Source organism: Sebastes umbrosus, chromosome 14 (assembly GCF_015220745.1).
Source record: "Sebastes umbrosus isolate fSebUmb1 chromosome 14, fSebUmb1.pri, whole genome shotgun sequence".
Classification (NCBI taxonomy): domain Eukaryota; kingdom Metazoa; phylum Chordata; class Actinopteri; order Perciformes; family Sebastidae; genus Sebastes; species Sebastes umbrosus.
Genome location: NC_051282.1, coordinates 16,828,374 through 16,852,647, shown reverse-complemented (window position 1 = coordinate 16,852,647; position 24,274 = coordinate 16,828,374). Strand labels below are relative to the sequence as shown.

Sequence of the window (24,274 nt, the reverse complement as noted above, 5' to 3'; positions counted from 1 at the left end):
GTCAACCATATCCAGTATTAATGTTATTGCATTTATTTCTCCCTGGCATAAACCCAGATTGCTCTCCATCAATAATATCATTTAGTCCTAATTTTAACCTTTGAGCAAAGACCAATGCAAATATCTTGGCATTGTTATTTAGCAGACTAATTGGTATCCAATTTTCAATACATAGTTTATCTTTTTTATGCCTTGTCGAAGAGTTGGCGGTAATTCTCCTTTTTCTATGGCTTCTTCAAACACAGATACTAAAAATAGGGCTAATGTCTTACCAAATACTTTATAAAATTCACTTATCAATCCATCATTCCCAGGAGATGTATTACCTTTAAGAGAGTCAATATATTTTTGTACCTCTGTTAAACTAATTTTCTGGTCGCAGATCAATTTAAAACTGTCATCAATGCCTTTAATGTTCTTTTCTATGTCTTTGAGAAACGTATTTATATTATCTACATTTTCAGTCTCAGTAGCATATAACTTCTGATAGAAATTAGCTACATATAGCGAAATGTCTTTTTCATCTTCACAAACTGCATTGTTAATTTTAAGTTTACAGAGGGATGATGGCTCATAATTTCTCTTTTCTATAAAGTATGTATTTCTAAATTTAAAAAAGTATCTAGTGCATTTGTCACCTTTTAGGTGTGCTGCTAATACATCCAAGGTGTGCTGCTGAGTCTGTTCAGAGCTCATTGGTTCAGCCTCGTAAAAAAAACAGTTAGTTGGGTGTGGTGGTGGTTCAACCTGCTGATGTGGAGAAAGGAAAATTAAACCAAACTGCCACAACTGTCGAAGTTTTGTCAACAAGCTACCTGAACAGTTAAACTAAACTGGTGATTTTGGCAGATTCAGCCAACACATGAGTTGGTTGTCTCTATAGGAAACAATCAGATGTCCAATCTTTATTTTATTTTTATTTTAACCACGCAGGTAGACCTAATAATAAGACGAGGACCTGATAAGGAACTGGAGACAGCATATGGAGAGGACAAACATGTCTGCTGCAAGGTAAAGACCTTAAATCAATTTGAAGTATTTTTGCACAGAATAAGAGAGAAAAGCCTGTAGTAACAGCAGAGTGTCAAATAAAGTAAAAATATGTGTATTATTAGGAGACAGATCTTTGAAACTCCAATACACAGTGTGTTATGAACATGTGAAATAAATCCAAGATTTGAGTGGGTTTTAACCCTAAATTACATCCTTATGTGAGGTTGTTTTTTAGTGTTAAATAAATATAGAAAGTAATGTATCCTATAAACAAAGGCAACAAATAGAGAAGTACAAACCTCTTGACTTTTGGTATGTCAACCTCTTGTATTAATCATCACTATAAAATAATTTAAAATATATTATAGGCTATTGCAGATTATTGTGCCTAAAAGAATAAGTAGAATATTGTTGGAAAAAAAACCTTGAACTTGTAAACTGATAAACCATTTGTGCTCTGGCGATATCTGCTGGTCAAATCCTGTAAATGCAACGACAAACAAAAAATGTCTGTGCATTATGACTTTTGTCCTGTTTTATCTGAATAGTATCATAGTCTTTATAGCCATTAGCCTATTTCACAAGAATAGAGGAGCATGTGAAAAAAAAAATGTAATTGCAAAGGATAAGTATTCTTTATGCTTTGCCATCCGATCATCCTACAACCCCTCAGATTCATCTTTTGCGACCTATTGGAGGGGTCCTGACCCCCAAGTTGGGAACCACTGATGTATGTAGACGATATAGGCCTCGCTATATAAGAGGGCCTTCTGGTTATGTTTTAGTCATACAAACATACATACATACATACTATATGTGGGACAATTAGTTTATGTTAGTTTGTAGTCATTTAGTGTCTCTGTAGTCATTTTGTTGTCTTTTTGAGTCTCTTAGTTGCTTTGTGTCTCCTTGTTTGGTGTCTCTGCATTTCTTTGTAGTCGTTTAGTGACTCTTTGTAGTTATTTATTGTACTTATTAGTGTCTCATTTAGTGTCTCTTTGTGGTCGTTTTGTTGTTTTTTTATTGATATTTTGATGAAGATAAAATGAAGCTGTGTGACGCAGCTTCCTGCCACTCCACAACAAAAGTTCAGTTTGAATTTGTTTTGAAATCTCACAAACTGGATGATGTTTTGTGTTTCAGAAAAGAACTACAGGAGGCCTTGTGTTGCTACACCGCAGATACCCTCATCTACATCGACACAGTGAGAGAGTTCTGTGAGAGGAGCCCTGAATGGATGCTTGGGAGGGAGAAGGAGACCAAAATTTTGGAATCTATGAAGAGCAAGGTGACTGCAGACAACAGATGTGCTGAGCTGGAGAAGGAGCTGGCTGCTGTGCTGAAGGACACTCTGAGTGGCCTGGAGAAGCTCCACAGCTTCCTGGATGCAGTGGAGAATCTGGCGGTCACCTCACTCCATGTGTTCATGGAGGAGAACCAGGGGTTACATTTGCCGGAAGGGATCAGCCTCGAACAAGTTCAGGTTGTCATCACTGCTGCACGGAAAATCTGCCCTCTCCTCCTCGAGTTTAAAAGAGATGCAAGTGTCTTCTTCCTTCCCAAACTTCAGAATGTGGAAGTGCTGTCATATCAGCTGGACAGATACATCCAGACCACCCAGAAAATCTGTGAGAAGTTAGAGAAAAGGTAAAGAGACATTTCATCAAAACAATATGCACATTTTGCAAAATAGACATCTAATAAAAACATTATAATGTGTGTCTTTCACAGCTCCTTCAGTGACTTTTGCCTGAATATGAATGACGAAACTCTGGTAGACCTCGATGTGGATTTGTCTGAAGATGACATACAAAGGATGCTTCATCACATTAATCAGCTTGATGAAATCAGGTAAGCAAATATGTATAAAAAGAAAATCACGCACCAAAAATAGACAACAAAATAGGACAAGATAAAATGCAAAGTTGAGGAGCTGGAGACACGGCAGCATGACTGTAGACTCAATTTACTGCAACTAAAGGAAATTAGAGGCAGAATTATTATAATTCATATCTCAAATGACATAAACCTGATTTTCCATGATTTCTATAAGCACTCAGAAATGAGTGGATCCTTGGGTTATGGTTCTTGTCCAGCTGTTAATACCTCAGTATAAGTTGTAATTTATTTTATGAAATATTGTAGCCCTTCTGCTTATTTCAGTTTTATGTGGATCCAAAAAAGAAAACCATATCCCAAATCTAATATTTTTATACAGAATTTAAAGTAACATATTAACCTTTTGAGATGTGCCATCTTATTTAGTCTTTCTTAATTTCCTCTTTTCTCTTCTTCAGGATGAACCAGAGCTTCCGGACGGTGTTCCTGTTTCAGGAGGAACCATGTTCTGGCTTCATCAGTAAGTTCAACGAGCGAAAGCCCACGATGCTGCAGTTTCTAGAAGACCTGGAGAAGAATGCTGTTCAGCTAGACAGGATGAATAAGGGGGCAAAGATCTCCAGTGTGGCAGGCAGCTCGGTGGGGGCAACTGGAGGTGTGCTCTCCATCGTTGGTTTGGCATTAATTCCTGTAACAGCTGGAGTGTCTCTAGCTCTGACAATGACTGGGTTGGGGCTGGGAATCACCAGCGGAGTCAACAGTGTCGTCACCACCGCCACAGAGTTTTTCGTGAACCGTCATCATCAAAGCAAAGCCAGTGAGACCTTCCAGAGCTTCATGGAGGATGTGCAGTGTCTCCAGGATTGTCTGGAGGAGGTCACCAAAAGGGAGATGAGCAAGATGGATGTGGTTGTGGGAGTAGGCATGGTGCTTCGTGAAGTTTATGATATTGCGAAGGATATCGATGAGCTTGTTGATGCTAAGGCAGCTCTTAAGATGTTAAAAACTGAGGAGCTGGCTGTTAGTGTTGGCACAAAGGCAGTGAAGGTAGGAAAAGGATTACGTAATGTGCCAAGGGTGGCGGCAGATATACCAGATATTGGTCGGGCAGCATCCAAAGGGCCTCTTGCCATCTCCAAGTCAGCCAAAGTTTATGCCATCGGGCTCAACGCTCTCTTCCTCGGCATGGATGTCTACTTCATCTGTACAGACAGCATCAGTCTGGCCAAAGGCAGCGAGACTGAATTCTCTCAGTTCATCAGAGCCAGAGCTGCACTCTGGCGTTCAGAGATTGACTCATGGCAGAAGATCCATGACTTCCTGCGCGACGGTCAGCTGACATCAGATGAAAACAAAGCTGTCCTGGAGACGCCATTTTATCCAGAGAGGGAGATGGAGTAACTCTGAGAAACAGAAATGGAAATTCCATTTGATGAGGATTAAAAGTGAAAGAGGAAAGTTCTTGTGTAATACAGTAGTGCTCAGAGACAATACCAACTCTGACACTTTGATCAGATATGAGATCCATTTAAACTTTGCTTACAGCTCACTGTTCAGCATCAAACATCATTACAATCTATTTTTGAGGAAGTTTTAATCCGCTGTAATTCTCATGGCATAAACCAATGTATCGCTAAACCTGATTCAAAACATAACGCACTGTCATTTAGCGCTTTACCTGATGATAAATGTAACTGAAAAATATAATTACTATTTGAATCCTAGAGTTGCAATCACTGTCATATAAAAATATAATTAGAGCAAAAATGTTATGCACAATACATTCTGTACAATCTGTATGATCTTCATTATTATGTTTGTATAATTCAGTCTGCCATTTCTCTTGCACAAAAATAAATACAATTTAAAAAAGTAAAAGGTTTGTTTTCTTCAGGTGTTCCGTACAGAAAAGAGCTGCATGCTGTGTTACTCAATATCAATTCTAAATATCTCCAATGTCTATTTTGCTGAATATATGCGGTGCAAAATTTTAAAGGAAACTTCTTTAACTTTATTATTGAGACAGAGTGAAGCCCAAAAGAATGTTCCTGGAGGCAGAGTTACAGCTTGTATAAAATTCCTTATGTATTTATTAGAGCATTTATTCTTGGTAATGTTGACTTCTCCAAGGAATATACCACTATTAAATGGATCCAACATTGAAATCTCCCTTACTGAACCTCTAAGTTGCAGCATACTCCTCAGCAGAGCATCAAACACCACTGCATACTCTTTCGGAGTAACTGGTTAATTAAATTTGGAAAGGAATTCATTGTACGCTAGTAACTGCCCATCAGCATTGAGAAGTTGTTTGACCAATACGATACCATTGTCGACCCTTTTTCCATAATATAATGATTTATTTTTGTATTGAATATTCTTGTTATTCCAAATGTAGCAAGTAGTTGGTGAAAAATGATGTTTATAGATCAGTTTCCAGTTCAGCAGAGCTTGTTTATGAACATTTGCAAATTTTGCAGGTAATTTATCAATATTGTAATCACATTTTATTAAAAATCTAATTCCACCCACTGAGTTAAATACATATTTAGGGAAGGTATTCCAAATGTTTTCTTTTTCTTTCATCAAATAGGTTAACCATTTCACCTTGAAAGTATTGTTTAATGATTCAAAACTTAGTACCTGCAGACCGCCATTTCTTTTTGTGTTGCAAAGGATATCTTTCCTTAAATAATGACATTTGTTCCTCCAGATGAAATTAAATAAAATCTTATCCAATTTCTTGTATATTTCGGTAGGCATTGGTAATGATAAGGAGACATAGACAGACCGGGATATTCCTTCAGCTTTAGACAGCAGGACTCTGCCATTCAATAAAAGATCTCTCATCAACCACATAATTAACTTCTTAGTTATTTGTTCAATTATAGGGCTGAAATTTAGGTTACTGCAAAGTTTTTAATTCTTATCAATAACCACACCCAAGTACGTAACAGTGGTCTTCACAGGGATAAAATTCACTTCTGATAGGTCACATTCCAAGTTCATTCTTAAACCTGACACAGCAGACAATTCCTCAATATACGAGTTGCTTTGACCACCTCATATCTATTAGACAAAAATAGCGTTGTATCGTCTGTCAGTTGGGATACTTTACATTTTCTACCTAAGGCCACAATGCCTTGAAATTTACCTTTTTTAATATGTACAGCCATCATTTGTGTAACAAGAAGAACTAGAAATGGGCTAAGGGGATAACCTTGCCTGATCCCTCGACCAATATCAAATCTAGGAGTCGTACCATGTGCCACTTTAACAGAGCTGTTGCATCCTTTATACAATGTTTGGACAGCTTTCAAAAATTGGGTCCCAAATCCAAAGCTTTTATTTGCTCCAAACATAGATTGGTGGCTTATTGTATCAAATGCTTTATAAAAATCTACAAATAAAATAAAACTGTTGTCCAATATGTATTCATTGTAGTCAACCATAGCCAGTATTAATGTTATTGCATTTATTTCTCCCTGGCATAAACCCAGATTGCTCTCCATCAATAATATCATCCAGTCCTAATTTTAACCTTTGAGCAAAGACCATTGTAAATATCTTGGCATTGTCATTTTGCAGACTAATTGGTATCCAATTTTCAATTCATAGTTTATCTTTTTTATGCCTCGTCGAAGAGTTGGCGGTAATTCTCCTTTTTCTATGGCTTCTTCAAACACAGATACTAAAAATGGGGCTAATGTCTTACCAAATACTTTATAAAATTCACTTATCAATCCATCATTCCCAGGAAATGTATTATCTTTAACAGAGTCAATATATTTTTATACCTCTGTTAAACTAATTTTCTGGTTGCAAATCAATTAAAAACTGTCATCAATGCCTTTAATGTTCTTTTCTACGTCTTTAAGAAACGTATTTATATTATCTACATTTTCAGTCTCAGTAGCATATAACTTCTGATAGAATGTCTTTTTCATCTTCACAAACTGCATTGTTAATTTTAAGTTTACAGAGGGATGATGGCTCATAATTTCTCTTTTCTATAAACTATGTATTTCTAAATTTAAAAAAGTATCTAGTGCATTTGTCACCTTTTAGGAGTGCTGCTAATACATCCAAGGTGTGCTGCTGAGTCTGTTCAGAGCTCATTGGTTCAGCCTCGTAAAAAAAAACAGTTATTTGGGTGTGGTGGTGGTTCAACCTGCTGATGTGGAGAAAGGAAAATGAAACCAAACTGCCACAACTGTCGAAGTTTTGTCAACAAACTACCTGAACAGTTAGGCTAAACTGGTGATTTTGGCAGATTCAGCGAACACATGAGTTGGCTGTCTCTATAGGAAACAATCAGATGTCCAATCTTTATTTTATTTTTATTTAAACCACGCAGATAGACCTAATAATAAGACAAGGACCTGATAAGGAACTGGAGACACCATATGGAGAGGACAAACATGTCTGCTGCAAGGTAAAGAGCTTAAATCTTTGAAGTGCTTTTGCACAGAATAAGAGAGAAAAGCCTGTAGTAACAGCAGAGTGTCAAATAAAGTAAAAATATGTGTATTATTAGGAGACAGATCTTTGAAACTCCAATACACAGAGTGTTATGAAGATGTTAAATAAATCCGAGATTTGAGTGGGTTTCAACCCTAAATTACATCCTTATGTGAGGTTGTTTGTTAGTGTTAAATAAATATAGAAAGTAATGTATCCTATAAACAAAGGCAACAAATAGAGAAGTACGAACCTCTTGACTTTTGGTATGTCAACCTCTTGTATTAATCATCACTGTAAAATAATTTAAAATATGTTATAGGCTATTGCAGATTATTGTGCCTAAAAGAAAAAGTGGAATATTGTTGGAAAAAAAACCTGAACTCAACTGATAGACCATTTGTGCTCTGGCGATATCTGCTGGTCAAATCCTGTAAATGCAATGACAAACAAAAAATGCCTGTGCATTATGACTTTTGTCCTGTTTTATCTGAATTGTATCATAGTCTTTATATCCATTAGCCTATTTCACAAGATTAGAGGAGCATGTGAAAAAAAATGTTAATTGCAAAGTATAAGTATTCTTTATGCTTTGCCATCCGATCATCCTACAAACCCTCAGATTCATCTTTTGGGACCCATTGGACCCAAGTAGGGAACCACTGATCTATGTAGACAATATAGGCCTCTCTATATATAAGAGGGCCTTCTGGTTATGTTTTAGTCATACAGGCATACATACATACATTCATACATACATGCATACTATATGTGTGACAATTAGTTTATGTTAGTTTGAATTCATTTAGTGTCTCTGTAGTCATTTTGTTGTCTTTTTATGTCTCTTTGTAGTTGTTTTATTGCAGTTTAGTGTCACTTTGTAGCTGTTTGGTGTCTCTGCATTTCTTTGTAGTTGTTTAGTGTCTTTTTATAGCTATTTATTGTACTTATAAGTGTCTCGTTTAGTGTCTCTTTGTGGTCTTTTTGTTGTTCTTTCATTGATATTGTGATGTAGATGAAATGAGGCTTTCTGACGCAGCTTCCTGCCACTCCACAAAAAAAGTACAGTTTGAATTTGTTTTGAAATCTCACAAACTGGATGATGTTTTGTTTTTCAGAAAAGAACTACAGGAGGCCTTGTGCTGCTACACCACAGATACCCTCAGCTACATCAACACAGTGAGAGAGTTCTGTGAGAGGAGCCCTAAATGGATGCTTGGGAGGGAGAAAGAGTTGCACATGATGGTGGACATCAAAGATAGGGCTGACAGCATCAACCTAAGCGTCGGCCATGTTACCCAGTCAGAGAACAAAGGTAAGAGATGTAAGGCAATTCGGGAATATATGAAGAGCAAGGTGACTGCAGACAGCAGACGTGCAGAGTTGGAGGAGGAGCTGGCTGCTGTGCTGAAGGACACTCTGAGAGGCCTGGAGAAGCTTGACTGCTTCCTGGATGCAGTGGAGAATCTGGCGGTCACCTCACTCCATGTGTTCATGGAGGAGAACCAGGCGTTACATTTGCCAGAAGGGATCAGCCTCGAACAAGTTCAGGTTGTCATCACTGCTGCACGGGAAATCTGCCATCTCCTCCTCGAGTTTAAAAGAGATGCAAGTGTCTTCTTCCTTCCCAAACTTCAGAATGTGGAAGTGCTGTCATATCAGCTGGACAGATACATCAAGACCACCCAGAAAATCTGTGAGAAGTTAGAGAAAAGGTAAAGAGACATTTCATCAAAATAATATGCACATTTTGCAAAAAATAGACTTCTAATATAAAAAAAAAAAAAAATTGTGTCTTTCACAGCTCCTTCAGTGACTTTTTCCTGAATATGAACACCAGACCTCTGGTAGACCTCGATGTGGATTTGTCTGAAGATGACATACAAAGGATGCTTCATCACATTAATCAGCTTGATGAAATCAGGTAAGCATTAACCATCTATATTGGTTATATTGTTTATTGGCCCCAAATGTCAAAGAAGCAGCCGTTGGCAATGAAAATAAAATGCAAATATGTATAAAAAGAAAATCAAGCACCAAAAATAGACAACAAAATAGAAATAAAAAAAATGCAAAGTTGAGGAGCTGGAGACACGGCAGCATGGCTGTAGACTCAATTTACTGCAACTAAAGGAAATTAGAGGCAAAATTATTATAATTCATAACTCAAATGACACAATCCTGATTTTCCATGATTTCTATAAGCACTCAGAAATGAGTGGATCCTTGGGTTATGGTTCTTCTCCAGCTGTTAATACCTCAGTATAATTTGAAATTTGTTTTATGAAATATTGTAGCAACTTCTGCTTATTTCAACATATTAACCTTTTGAGTTGTGTCATCTTATTTAGTCTTTCTTAATTTCCTCTTTTCTCTTCATCAGGATGAACCAGAGCTTCCGGACGGTGTTCCTGTTTCAGGAGGAACCATGTTCTGGCTTCATCAATAAGTTCAGCGAGCGAAAGCCCAGGATGCTGCAGTTTCTAGAAGACCTGGAGGAGAATGCTGTTCAGCAAGACAGGATGAATATGGGGGCAAACATCTCCGGCGTGGCAGGCAGCTCAGTGGGGGCAGCTGGAGGTGTGCTTTCCATCATTGGTTTGGCATTAGGTCCTGTAACAGCTGGAGCGTCTCTAGTTCTGACAATGACTGGGGCGGGGCTGGGAATTACCAGCGGAGTCAACAGTATCGTCACCACCGCCACAGAGGTTGTCGTGAACCGTAAACATAAAAAGAATGCCAGTGAGACCTTCCAGAGCTTCATGGAGGATATGCAGTGTCTTCAGGGTTGTCTGGAGGAGGTCACCAAAAGGGAGACGAGCAAGATAGATGTGGCTGTGGGAGTAGGCAAGGTGCTTAGTAAAGGTTGTGTTTTTGTGAAGACTATCGATGGAATTGTTGATACTGTCTCAGCTTATATTTTAACAACTGAGGAGCTGGCTGTTAGTATTGGCAGAGGGGCATTGCAGGAAGGAAAAGCATTACGTAACGTGCCCAGGATGGCGGCAGATATCCCAGATATTGGTCAGGCAGCAGTCAAAGGGCCTCTTGCACTCTCCAAGTCAGCCATCGGGCTCAACGCTCTCTTCCTCGGCATGGATGTCATCTTCATCGGTTATTACAGCATCAGTCTGGCCAAAGGCAGCGAGACTGAATTCTCTCAGTTCATCAGAGCCAGAGCTGCACTCTGGCGTTCAGAGATTGACACATGGCAGAAGATCCATGACTTCCTGTGCAAAGGTCAGCTGACATCAAAGAAAAACAAAGCTGTCCTGGAGACGCCATTTTATCCAGAGAGAGAGATGAAGTGAGTAATTTGCAGTCATTTGGTTTCTCTTTCTAGTCGTTTAATGTCTCTTTGTAGCTGTTTTGTGTCTGTATTTCTTTGTAGTTGTTTAGTGTCTCTTTGTAGTTATTGATTTTACTTATTATTGTCTCATTTATTGTCTCTTTGTGGTCGTTTTGTTGTTCTTTCATTGATATTTTGATGAAGATGAAGAGAGGCTGTCTGACGCAGCTTCCTGCCACTCTACAACAACAGTTCAGTTTGAATTTGTTTTGAAATCTCACAAACTGGATGATGTTTTGTGTTTCAGAAAAGAACTACAGGAGGCCTTGTGCTGCTACACCGCAGATACCCTCAGCTGCATTAACACAGTGAGAGAGTTCTGTGAGAGGAGCCCTGAATGGATGCTTGGGAGGGAGAAAGAGTCGCACATGATGGTGGACATCAAAGATAGGGCTGACAGCATCGACCTAAGCATCGGCCATGTTACCCAGTCAGAGAACAAAGGTAAGGCCTTTTTGAAATATATGAAGAGCAAGGTGACCCAGGTGACTGCAGACAGCAGACGTGCAGAGCTGGAGAAGGAGCTGGCTGCTGTGCTGAAGGACACTTTGAGAGGCCTGGAGAAGCTCCACAGCTTCCTGGATGCAGTGGAGAATCTGGCGGTCACCTCACTCCATGTGTTCACGGAGGAGAACCAGGCGTTACATTTGCCAGAAGGGATCAGCCTCGAACAAGTTCAGGTTGTCATCACTGCTGCACGGGAAATCTGCCCTCTCCTCGTCGAGTTTAAAAGAGATACAAGTGTCTTCTTCCTTCCCAAACTTCAGAATGTGGAAGTGCTGTCATATCAGCTGAACAGATACATCCAGACCACCCAGAAAATCTGTGAGAAGTTAGAGAAAAGGTAAAGAGACATTTCATCAAAACAATATGCACATTTAGAAAAATAGACATCTAATATAAAAAAAAATAATTTGTGTCTTTCACAGCTCCTTCAGTGACTTTTGCCTGAATATGAACGACGAAACTCTGGTAGACCTCGATGTGGATTTGTCTGAAGATGACATACAAAGGATGCTTCATCACATTAATCAGCTTGATGAAATCAGGTAAGTGTTAACCATCTATATTGGTTATATTTTCTATTGGCCCCAAATGTCAAAGAAGCAGCCGTTGGCAATGAAAATAAAATACAAATATGTATAAAAAGAAAATCAAGCACCAAAAATAAATAACAAAATGAAATGCAACGTTGAGGAGCTGGAGACACGGCAGCATGGGTGTAGACTCAATTTACTGCAACTAAAGGAAATTAGAGGCATAATTATTATAATTCATAACTCAAATGACACAAACCTGATTTTCCATGATTTCTATAAGCACTCAGAAATGAGAAGATCCTTGGGTTATGGTTCTTGTCCAGCTGTTTATACCTCAGTATAATTTGTAATTTATTTTACTAAATATTGTAGCAACTTCTGCTTATTTCAACATATTAACCTTTTGAGATGTGTCATCTTATTTAGTCTTTCTTAATTTCCTCTTTTCTCTTCATCAGGATGAATCAGAGCTTCCGGATGGTGTTCCTGTTTCAGGAGGAACCATGTTCTGACTTCATCAAGAAGTTCAACGAGCAAAAGCCCAGGATGCTGCAGTCTCTAGAAGACCTGGAGGAGAATGCTGTCCAGCTAGACAGGATGAATAAGGGGGCAAAGATCTCCAGTGTGGCAGGCAGCTCGGTGGGGGCAGCTGGAGGTGTGCTTTCCATCATTGGTTTGGCATTAATTCCTGTAACAGTTGGAGCGTCTCTAGCTCTGACAATGACTGGGTTGGGGCTGGGAATCACCAGCGGAGTCAACAGTATCGTCACCACCGCCACAGAGGTTGGCGTGAACCATACACATCAAAAGAAAGCCAGTGAGACCTTCCAGAGATTCATGAAGGATGTGCAGTGTCTCCAGGATTGTCTGGAGGAGGTCACCAAAAGGGAAACGAACAATGTGTCTGGTAACGTTTGGGCTATTGGGAAGGTTATCATTGGGCTTGTTAATGTTGCCTCAGTTTCTATTTTAAAAACTGAGGAGCTGGCTGTAAATGCTGGCAGAGTGGCAGTGCAGGAAGGAAAAGCATTACGTAACGTGCCCAGGGTTGCCGCAGATATCCCAGATATTGGTCAGGCAGCAGCCAAAGCGCCTCTTGTCCTCTCCAAGTCAGCAAGAGTCGGTCTCATCGGGCTCAACGCTCTCTTCCTCGGCATGGATGTCTTCTTCATCTGTAAAGACAGCATCAGTCTGGCCACTGGCAGCGAGACTAAATTCTCTCAGTTCATCAGAGCCAGAGCTGCACTCTGGCATTCAGAGATTGACACATGGCAGAAGATCCATGACTTCCTTTGTGAAGGTCAGCTGACATCAAAGCAAAACAAAGCTGTCCTGGAGACACCATTTTATCCAGAGAGAGAGATGAAGAAACTCGGAGAAACAGAAATGCAAATTCCATTTGATGAAGTGGATGAAAAGTGAATGAGGAAAATTCTTGTGTAATACAGTAGTGCTCAAAGACAATACCAACTCTGACACTTTGATCAAATATGATATCCATTTAAACTTTGCTTACGGCTCACTGTTCAGCATTAAACATGATTACAATCTATCTTTGAGGAAGTTTTAATCAGCTGTAATTCTCATGGCATAAACCAATGTATCGCTAAATCTGCTTCAAAACATAACGCACTGTCATTTAGCGCTTTACCTGATGATAAATGTAACTGAAAAATATAAATACTATTTTAATCCTAGAGCTGCAATCACTGTCATATCAAAATATAATTAGAGCAAAAAATGTTATGCACAATACATCCTGTACAATCTGTATGATCTTCATTATTATGTTTGTATAATTCAGTCTGCCATTTCTCTTGCACAAAAATAAATACAATTTTAAAAAGTAAAACGTTTGTTTTCTTCAAGTCTTCCGTACAGAAAAGAGCTGCATGCTGTGTTACTCAATATCAATTCTAAATCTCTCCAATGTCTATTTTGCTGAATATATGCGGTGCAAAATTTTAAAGGAAACTTCTTTTGTCCCCAACTACCCACATTTTCTGCCAATTAATTTCTCCATAAAGTTAAGCCCAAAAGAATGTTCCTGGAGGCAGAGTTACAGCTTGTATGCAATTCCTTATGTATTTATTAGAGCATTTATTCTTGGTAATGTTGACTTCTCCAAGGAATATACCACTATTAAATGGATCCAACATTGAAATCTCCCTTACTGAACCTCTAAGTTGCAGCATACTCCTCAGCAGAGCATCAAACACCACTGCATACTCTTTCGGAGTAACTGGTTAATTCAATTTGGAAAGGAATTCATTATACGCTAGTAACTACCCATCAGCATTAAGAAGTTGTTTGACCAATGCGATACCATTGTCGACCCATTTTCCATAATATAATGATTTATTTTTGTATTGAATATTCTTGTTATTCCAAATGTAGCAAGTAGTTGGTGAAAAATGATGTTTAGAGATCAGTTTCCAGTTCAGCAGAGCTTGTTTATGAAAATTTGCAAATTTTGCAGGTAATTTATCAATATTGTAATCACATTTTATTAAAAATCTAATTACACCCACTGAGTTAAATACATATTTAGGGAAGGTATTCCAAATGTTTTCTTTTTCTTTTATCAAATTGGTTAACCATTTCACCTTGAAAGTATTGTTTAATGATTCAAAACTTAGTACCTGCAGACCGCCATTTCTTTTTGTGTTGCAAAGGATATCTTTCCTTAAATAATGACATTTGTTCCTCCAGATGAAATTAAATAAAATCTTATCCAATTTCTTGTATATTTCGGTAGGCATTGGTAATGATAAGGAGACATAGACAGACCGGGATATTCCTTCAGCTTTAGACAGAAGGACTCTGCCATTCAATGAAAGATCTCTCATCAACCACATATTGAACTTCTTAGTTATTTGTTCAATTATAGGGCTGAAATTTAGGTTACTGCAAAGTTTTTAATTCTTATCAATAACCACACCCAAGTACGTAACAGTGGTCTTCACAGGGATAACATTCACTTCTGATAGGTCACATTCCAAGTTCATTCTTAAACCTGACACAGCAGAAAATTCCTCAATACACGAGTTGCTTTGACGACCTCATATTTATTAGACAAAAATAGCGTTGTATCGTCCGTCAGTTGGGATACTTTACATTCTCTACCTAAGGCCACAATACCTTGAAATTTACCTTTTTTAATATGTACAGCCATCATTTGTGTAACAAGAAGAACTAGAAATGGGCTAAGGGGACAACCTTGCCTGATCCCTCGACCAATATCAAATCTAGGAGTCGTACCATGTGCCACTTTAACAGAGCTGTTGCATCCTTTATACAATGTTTGGACAGCTTTCAAAAATTGGGTCCCAAATCCAAAGCTTTTATTTGCTCCAAACATAGATTGGTGGATTATTGTATCAAATGCTTTATAAAAATCTACAAATAAAATAAAACTGTTGTCCAATATGTATTCATTGTAGTCAACCATATCCAGTATTAATTGTATGTTATTGCATTTATTTCTCCCTGGCATAAACCCAGATTGCTCTCCATCAATAATATCATCAAATCCTAATTTTAACCTTTGAGGAAAGACCAATGTAAATATTTGGGCATTGTTATTTAGCAGAATAATTGGTCTCAAATTTTCAATACATAGTTTAAGTTTTTTTGGCCTTGTCGAAGAGTTGGCGGTAATTCTCCTTTTTCTATGGCTTCCTCAAACACAGATACTAAAAATGGGGCTAATGTCTTAACAAATACTTTATAAAATCCACTTATCAATCCATCATTCCCAGGAGATGTATTACCTTTAAGAGAGTCAATATATTTTTGTTCCTCTGTTAAACAAATTTTCTGGTCGCAAATCAATTTAAAACTGTCATCAATGCCTTTAATGCTCTTTTCTACATCTTTAAGAAACTTATTTATATTATCTACATTTTCAGTCTTAGTAGCATATAACTTCTGATAGAAATTAGCTACATATAGCGAAATGTCGTTTTCATCTTCACAAACTGCATTGTTAATTTTAAGTTTACAGAGGGATGATGGCTCATAATTTCTCTTTTCTATAAAGTATGTATTTCTAAATTTAAAAAAGTATCTAGTGCATTTGTCACCTTTTAGGAGTGCTGCTAATACATCCAAGGTGTGCTGCTGAGTCTGTTCAGAGCTCATTGGTTCAGCCTCGTAAAAAAACCAGTTAAGTTGGGTGTGGTGGTGGTTCAACCTGCTGATGTGGAGAAAGGAAAATTAAACCAAACTGCCACTACTGTCGAAGTTTTGTCAACAAACTACCTGAACAGTTGAACTAAACTGGTGATTTTGGCAGATTCAGCCAACACATGAGTTGGTTGTCTCTATAGGAAACAATCAGATGTCCAATCTTTATTTTATTTTTATTTTAACCACGCAGGTAGACCTAATAATAACACGAGGACCTGATAAGGAACTGGAGACACCATATGGAGAGGACAAACATGTCTGCTGCAAGGTAAAGAGCTTAAATCTTTGAAGTACTTTTGCACAGAATAAGAGAGAAAAGCCTGTAGTAACAGCAGAGTGTCACATATAGTAAAAATATGTGTATTATTAGGAGACAGATCTTTGAAACTCCAATACACAGTGTGTTATGAAGATGTTAAATAAATCCGAGATTTGACTGGGTTTTAACCCTACATTACATCCTTATGTGAGGTTGTTTTTTAGGGTTAAATAAATGTAGAAAGTAATGTATCCTATAAACAAAGGCAACAAATAGAGAAGTACAAACCTCTTGGCTTTTGGTATGTCAACCTATTGTATTAATCATCACTGTAAAATCATTTAAAATATATTATAGGCTATTGCAGATTATTGTGCCTAAAAGAATAAATAGAATATTGTTGGAAAAAAAAAACTGAATTTAACTGATAAACCATTTGTGCTCTGGCGACATCTGCTGGTCAGATTGTGTAAATGCAACGACAAACAAATAATGCCTGTGCATTATGACTTTTGTCCATTTTATCTGAATAGTATCAAAGTCTTTATAGCCATTAGCCTATTTCACAAGATTAGAGGAGCATGTGAAACAAAAATGTAATTGCAAAGTATAAGTATTCTTTATGCTTTGCCATCCGATCATCCTACAACCCCTCAGATTCATCTTTTGGGACCCATTGGAGGGGTCCTGACCCCCAAGTTGGGAACCACTGATGTATGTAGATGATATAGGCCTCAATATATAAGTAGTTGTAGCTGTTTTGTGTCTCTGCATTTTTCTGTAGTCATTTAGTCTCTCTTTGTAGTCATTTCGTGTCTCTTTGTAGTAATTTAGTGTCTCTTTGTAGTAATTTAGTGTCTCTTTGTAGTCATTTGGTGTCTCTTTGTAGTCATTTAGTGTCTCTTTGTAGTCGTTTTGTTGCAGTTTAGTGTCTCTTTGTAGCTGTTTGGTGTCTCTGCATTTCTTTGTAGTCGTTTAGTGTCTCTTTGTAGTTATTTATTGTACTTATTAGTGTCTCATTTAGGGTCTCACAAACTGGATGATGTTTTGTGTTTCAGAAAAGAACTACAGGAGGCCTTGTGCCGCTACACCGCAGATACCCTCATCTACATCGACACAGTGAGAGAGTTCTGTGAGAGGAGCCCTGAATGGATGCTTGGGAGGGAGAAGGAGACCAACATTTTGGAATATATGAAGAGCAAGGTGACTGCAGACAGCAGACGTGCAGAGCTGGAGAAGGAGCTGGCTGCTGTGCTGAAGGACACTCTGAGAGGCCTGGAGAAGCTCCACAGCTTCCTGGATGCAGTGGAGAATCTGGCGGTCACCTCACTCCATGTGTTCATGGAGGAGAACCAGGCGTTACATTTGCCAGAAGGGATCAGCCTCGAACAAGTTCAGGTTGTCATCACTGCTGCACGGGAAATCTGCCCTCTCCTCCTCGAGTTTAAAAGAGATGCAAGTGTCTTCTTCCTTCCCAAACTTCAGAATGTGGAAGTGCTGTCATATCAGCTGGACAGATACATCCAGACCACCCAGACAATCTGTGAGAAGTTAGAGAAAAGGTAAAGAGACATTTCATCAAAACAATATGCACATTTTAAAAAATAGACATCTAATATAAAAAAAAAAAAAATTTTGTCTTTCACAGCTCCTTCAGTGACTTTTTCCTGAATATGAACGCCAGACCTCTGGTAGACCTCGATGTGGATTTGTCTGAAGATGACATACAAAGGATGCTTCATCACATTAATCAGCTTGATGAAATCAGGTAAGCGTTAACCATCTATATTGGTTATATTGTTTATTGGCCCCAAATGTCAAAGAAGCAGCCGTTGGCAATGAAAATAAAATACAAAATATTTAATAAAAGAAAATCACACACCAAAAATAGACAACAAAATAGAATAAGAAAAAATGCAACGTTGAGGAGCTGGAGACACGGCAGCATGGCTGTAGACTCAATTTACTCCAACTACAGGAAATTAGTGGCAAAATTATTATAATTCATAACTCAAATGACATAAACTGATTTTCCATGATTTCTATAGGCACTCAGAAATGAGTGGTTACAAATTTTCACAAGGATCCCTTGGGTTATGGTTCTTGTCCAGCTGTTAATACCTCAGTATAATTTGTAATTTTTTTTATGAAATATTGTAGTCACTTCTGTTTATTTCAACATATTAACCGTTTGAGTTGTGTCATCTTATTTAGTCTTTCTTAATTTCCTCTTTTCTCTTTATCAGGATGAACCAGAGCTTCCGGACGGTGTTCCTGTTTCAGGAGGAACCATGTTCTGGCTTCATCAGTGAGTTCAGCGAGCGAAAGCCCAGGATGCTGCAGTTTCTAGAAAACCTGGAGGAGAATGCTGTTCAGCTGGACAGGATGAATAAGGGGGCAAAGATCTCCAGTGTAGCAGGCAGCTCGGTGGGGGCAGCTGGAGGTGTGCTTTCCATCGTTGGTTTGGCATTAGGTCCTGTAACAGCTGGAGCATCTCTAATTTTGACAATGACTGGGGTGGGGCTGGGAATTGTCAGCGGAGTCAACAGTATCGTCACCACCGCCACAGAGGTTGGCGTGAACCGTAAACATCAAAAGGAAGCCAGTGAGACCTTCCAGAGCTTCATGGAGGATGTGCAGTGTTTCCAGGATTGTCTGGAGGAGGTCACCAAAAGGGAAACGAGCCAGATAGATGTGGTTGTGGGAGTAGGCAAGGTGTTTGGTAAAGCTGGTGCTATTGGGAAGGGTATCGATGGGCTTGTTGATGCTGCCTCTGCTGTTAAGTTGTTAAAAACTGAGGACCTGGTTGTAAGTGCTGGCAGAGTGGCAGTGCAGGAAGGAAAAGCATTACGTAACGTGCCCAGGATGGCGGCAGATATCCCAGATATTGGTCAGGCAGCAGTCAAAGGGCCTCTTGCCCTCTCCAACTCAGCCAGAGCCGGTCTTATCGGGCTCAACGCTCTCTTCCTCGGCATGGATGTCGTCTTCATCTGTAAAGGCAGCATCAGTCTGGCCAAAGGCAGCGAGACTGAATTCTCTCAGTTCATCAGAGCCAGAGCTGCACTCTGGCGTTCAGAGATTGACTCATGGCAGAAGATCCATGACTTCCTGTGCGAAGGTCAGCTGACATCAAATGAAAACAAAGCTGTCCTGGAGATGCCATTTTATCCAGAGAGGGAGATGAACACAAAGCTGGTTCTGGTTGCCTTCTTATTCTTAATGTTTTTAATTGTGGTGACATACTGCCTCAGTTCTTGATAAAAATGTTAAAAATTGGGTTTGGAGTCCAACCATCTCTTCTTTTGAACGTGGAATTTCCCCCCAAAATAGAATCAACTGTACAAAGAACATACAATTTCTATCCTTCTGAACTCGGAGAAACAGAAATGGAAATTCCATTTGATGAGGTGGATGAAAAGTGAAAGAGGAAAGTTCTTATGTAATACAGTAGTGCTCCGAGACAATACCAACTCTGACACTATGATCAGATATGAGATTCATTTAAACTTTGCTTACAGCTCACTGTTCAGCATTAAACATGATTACAATCTATCTTTGAGGAATTTTTAATCAGCTGTAATTCTCATGGCATAAACCAATGTATCACTAAACCTGATTCAAAACATAACACACTGTCATTTAGCACTTTACCTGATGACAAATGTAACTGAAAAATATAATTACTATTTTAATCCTAGAGTTGCAATCACTGTCATATAAAAATATAATTAGAGCAAAAAATGTTATGCACAATACATTCTGTACAATCTGTATGATCTTCATTATTATGTTTGTATAATTCAGTCTGCCATTTCTCTTGCACAAAAATAAATACAATTTTAAAAAGTAAATGGTTTGTTTTTTTCAGATCTGAACATGACCACTGACATTTGCCGTGCATCATGGGTCATCTAAGGTTACAAAGTCAGCCGTCTGTTCCCTCCAGGTTTAACTGCAGTGTTTGATCTATTAGCCTACATCCATCCAAACATGTTTTAGAAACCATTTCAATGATTATTACTCATTACTACTTCATTTTAAAAACAAACTAAAATAGAAAAGTTTAGATTGAAAGATGCCTGCCCTACACCACTGGATGGTGCTGTTACACAGGACTTCTGTAAACTGAACCCTGAAGGCATCATTACAGTTTATTTTACATTAGAGCGCCTATTTATTTTAATTTATATTACTTTTAAGTATAACTTTAAACTTTATCTATGTTTTTTTTACTCCAAAATACACTGCTTTCTTACATTTATATTTATGTATTTAATTATTATTTACTACTATTTATTATTATTATTATTATTATTATGATTATTATTATTGCTATTTTAATTATAATTCATCTCTTCGTTTAATTACTTTTTGGGTGTCCGGGGAGGGTGGGCGGTTATATAATAATATATAATAATATAATATAAATAATAATAATATATAAATAAATAAATGAATAAACATTGAGCACAGATGCTGAGAATTTGATGGGGTATCATTTCTGGATTTTCAAAATAATCAAAGCATCAGGTTGCCCTGCTCTAACAGGTACATTAAAAGGTCTTCCCTCTGAAATATAGTGCAGTAGCATATAAAGTAGCATAAAGTGGAAATACTCAAGTAGGCTAGAACTAACATATATGTAGGCCTATGTGGAAATTGTACTTAAGAACAGTACTTGAGTAAATGTACGTAGTTACATTCCACCACTGGTCCCAGCCTTTCTTAACCTGCTGCCAGGAAGTGAACATTTCCTCTACAGAAGTAACAATCACTTCTATCATTGCTTTGGGCCATGTCAAGGAACAATTCAATTTCCGACAACCTCTGAAGGCAGCATCAGGAAATCAGCAGGTGTGCTGCTAATTTGTTTTATTTATTTTTTTTACCGTTTTTTTTTTTTATTAACAAAATATAAGTACAATAACAATATGTACATTGAAAACTGTTCTTGCCAGGGGTACAATAAAACAAATACAATAAAAAAAATAAAAAATAGAATAAACAGTTCCTCTGTTAAACTAATTTTCTGGTCGCAAATCAATTTAAAACTGTCATCAATGCCTTTAATGCTCTTTTCTATGTCTTTCAGAAACTTATTTATATTATCTACATTTTCAGTCTCAGTAGCATATAACTTCTGATAGAAATTAGCTACATATAGCGAAATGTCTTTTTCATCTTCACAAACTGCATTGTTAATTTTATTTATCTTTTCTAAATAAAAAAAAGTATCTAGTGCATTTGTCACCTTTTAGGAGTGCTGCTAATACATCCAAGGTGTGCTGCTGAGTCTGTTCAGAACTCATTGGTTCAGTCTCGTAAAAAAATAGTTGGGTGTGGTGGTGGTTCAACCTGCTGATGTGGAGAAAGGAAAATGAAACCAAACTGCCACAACTGTTGAAGTTTTGTCAACAAACTACCTGAACAGTTGAACTAAACTGGTGATTTTAGCAGATTCAGCCAACACATGAGTTGGTTGTCTCTATATGAAACAATCAGATGTCCAATCTTGATTTATTTTTATTTTAACCACGCAGGTAGACCTAATAATAAGACGAGGACCTGATAAGGAACTGTAGACAGCATATGGAGAGGACAAACATGTCTGCTGCAAGGTAAAGAGCTTAAATCTTTGAAGTGCTTTTGCACAGAATAAGAGAGAAAAGCCTGTAGTAACAGCAGAGTGTCAAATAAAGTAAAAGTATGGGTATTATTAGGAGACAGATCTTTGAAACTCCAATACACAGTGTGTTATGAAGATGTTAAATAAATCTGAGATTTGAGTGGGTTTTAACCCTAAATTACATCCTTATGTGAGGTTGTTTGTTAGTGTTAAATAAATATAGAAAGTAATGTATCCTATAAACAAAGGTAACAAATAGAGAAGTACAAACCTCTTGGCTTTTGGTATGTCAACCTCTTGTATTAATCATCACTGTAAAATAATTTAAAATATGTTATAGGCTATTGCAGATTATTGTGCCTAAAAGAAAAAGTGGAATATTGTTGGAAAAAAAACCTTGAACTTGTAAACTGATAAACCATTTGTGCTCTGGTGATATCTGCTGGTCAAATCCTGTAAATGCAATGACAAACAAAAAATGCCTGTGCATTATGACTTTTGTCCTGTTTTATCTGAATAGTATCATAGTCTTTATATCCATTAGCCTATTTAACAAGATTAGAGGAGCATGTGAAAAAAAATGTTAATTGCAAAGTATAAGTATTCTTTATGCTTTGCCATCCGATCATCCTACAACCCCTCAGATTCATCTTTTGGGACCCATTGGACCCAAGTAGGGAACCACTGATCTATGTAGACAATATAGGGCTCTCTATATATAAGAGGGCCTTCTGGTTATGTTTTAGTCATACAGGCATACATACATACATTCATACATACATGCATACTATATGTGTGACAATTAGTTTATGTTAGTTTGAATTCATTTAGTGTCTCTGTAGTCATTTTGTTGTCTTTTTGTCTCTTTGTAGTTGTTTTATTGCAGTTTAGTGTCACTTTGTAGCTGTTTGGTGTCTCTGCATTTCTTTGTAATCGTTTAGTGTCTCTTTGTAGTTATTTATTGTACTTATTAGTGTCTCATTTAGTGTCTCTTTGTGGTCGTTTTGTTGTTCTTTCATTGATATTTTGATGAAATGAGGCTGTCTGACGCAGCTTCCTGCCACTCTACAACAACAGTTCAGTTTGAATTTGTTTTGAAATCTCACAAACTGGATGATGTTTTGTGTTTCAGAAAAGAACTACAGAAGGCCTTGTGCTGCTACACCGCAGATACCCTCATCTACATCGACACAGTGAGAGAGTTCTGTGAGAGGAGCCCTGAATGGATGCTTGGGAGGGAGAAAGAGTTGCACATGATGGTGGACATCAAAGATAGGGCTGACAGCATCGGCCTAAGCATCGGCCATGTTACCCAGTCAGAGAACAGAGGTAAGAGGGGTAATGCAATTTGGGAATATATGAAGAGCAAGGTGACTGCAGACAGCAGACGTGCAGAGCTGGAGAAGGAGCTGGCTGCTGTGCTGAAGGACACTCTGAGAGGCCTGGAGAAGCTCCACAGCTTCCTGGATGCAGTAGAGAATCTGGCGGTCACCTCACTCCATGTGTTCATGGAGGAGAACCAGGGGTTACATTTGCCAGAAGGGATCAGCCTCGAACAAGTTCAGGTTGTCATCACTGCTGCACGGGAAATCTGCCATCTCCTCCTCAAGTTTAAAAGAGATGCAAGTGTCTTCTTCCTTCCCAAACTTCAGAATGTGGAAGTGCTGTCATATCAGCTGGACAGATACATCAAGACCACCCAGAAAATCTGTGAGAAGTTAGAGAAAAGGTAAAGAGACATTTCATCAAAACAATATGCACATTTTGCAAAATAGACTTCTAATATAAAAAAAAATCATTTGTGTCTTTCACAGCTCCTTCAGTGACTTTTTCCTGAATATGAACACCAAAACTCTGGTAGACCTCGATGTGGATTTGTCTGAAGATGACATACAAAGGATGCTTCATCACATTAATCAGCTTGATGAAATCAGGTAAGCGTTAACCATCTATATTGGTTATATTGTTTATTGGCCCCAAATGTCAAAGAAGCAGCCGTTGGCAATGAAAATAAAATACAAATATGTATTAAAAGAAAATCATGCACCAAAAATAGACAACAAAATAGAACAAGATAAAATGCAAAGTTGAGGAGCTGGAGACACGGCAGCATGGCTGTAGACTCAATTTACTGCAAATAAAAGAAATTACAGGCAAAATTATTATAATTCATAACTCAAATGACATAAACCTGATTTTCCATGATTTCGATAAGCTCTCAGAAATGAGTGGATCCTTGGGTTATGGTTCTTGTCCAGTTGTTTATACCTCAGTATAATTTGTAATTTATTTCATGGAATATTGTAGCCCTTCTGCTTATTTCAGTTTTATGTGGATCCAAAAAAGAAAACCATATCCCAAATCTAATATTTTCATACAAAATTTTAAAGTCACATATTAACATTTTGAGATGTGTCATCTTATTTAGTCTTTCTTAATTTCTCTTCATCAGGGTGAACCAGAGCTTCAGGACAGTGTTCCTGTTTCAGGAGGAACCATGTTCTGGCTTCATCAGT

General features: G+C 37.9%; 1 protein-coding gene across 1 annotated transcript in view; it reads left to right on the top strand.

Annotated features, from left to right (window-relative positions):
- The first annotated feature begins 738 nt into the window (after positions 1-738).
- The window catches only part of LOC119501443, a 40,392-nt gene continuing 16,856 nt past the window's right edge, over positions 739-24,274 (top strand). The window contains exons 1-5 of the mRNA XM_037791803.1: positions 739-1,011; positions 8,412-9,008; positions 9,098-9,217; positions 9,677-10,600; positions 22,891-23,487. Coding sequence (XP_037647731.1) covers positions 983-1,011; positions 8,412-9,008; positions 9,098-9,217; positions 9,677-10,600; positions 22,891-23,487 — 2,267 coding nt within the window. The 5' untranslated portion in view covers positions 739-982. The remainder of the gene's footprint in view (positions 1,012-8,411; positions 9,009-9,097; positions 9,218-9,676; positions 10,601-22,890; positions 23,488-24,274) is intronic.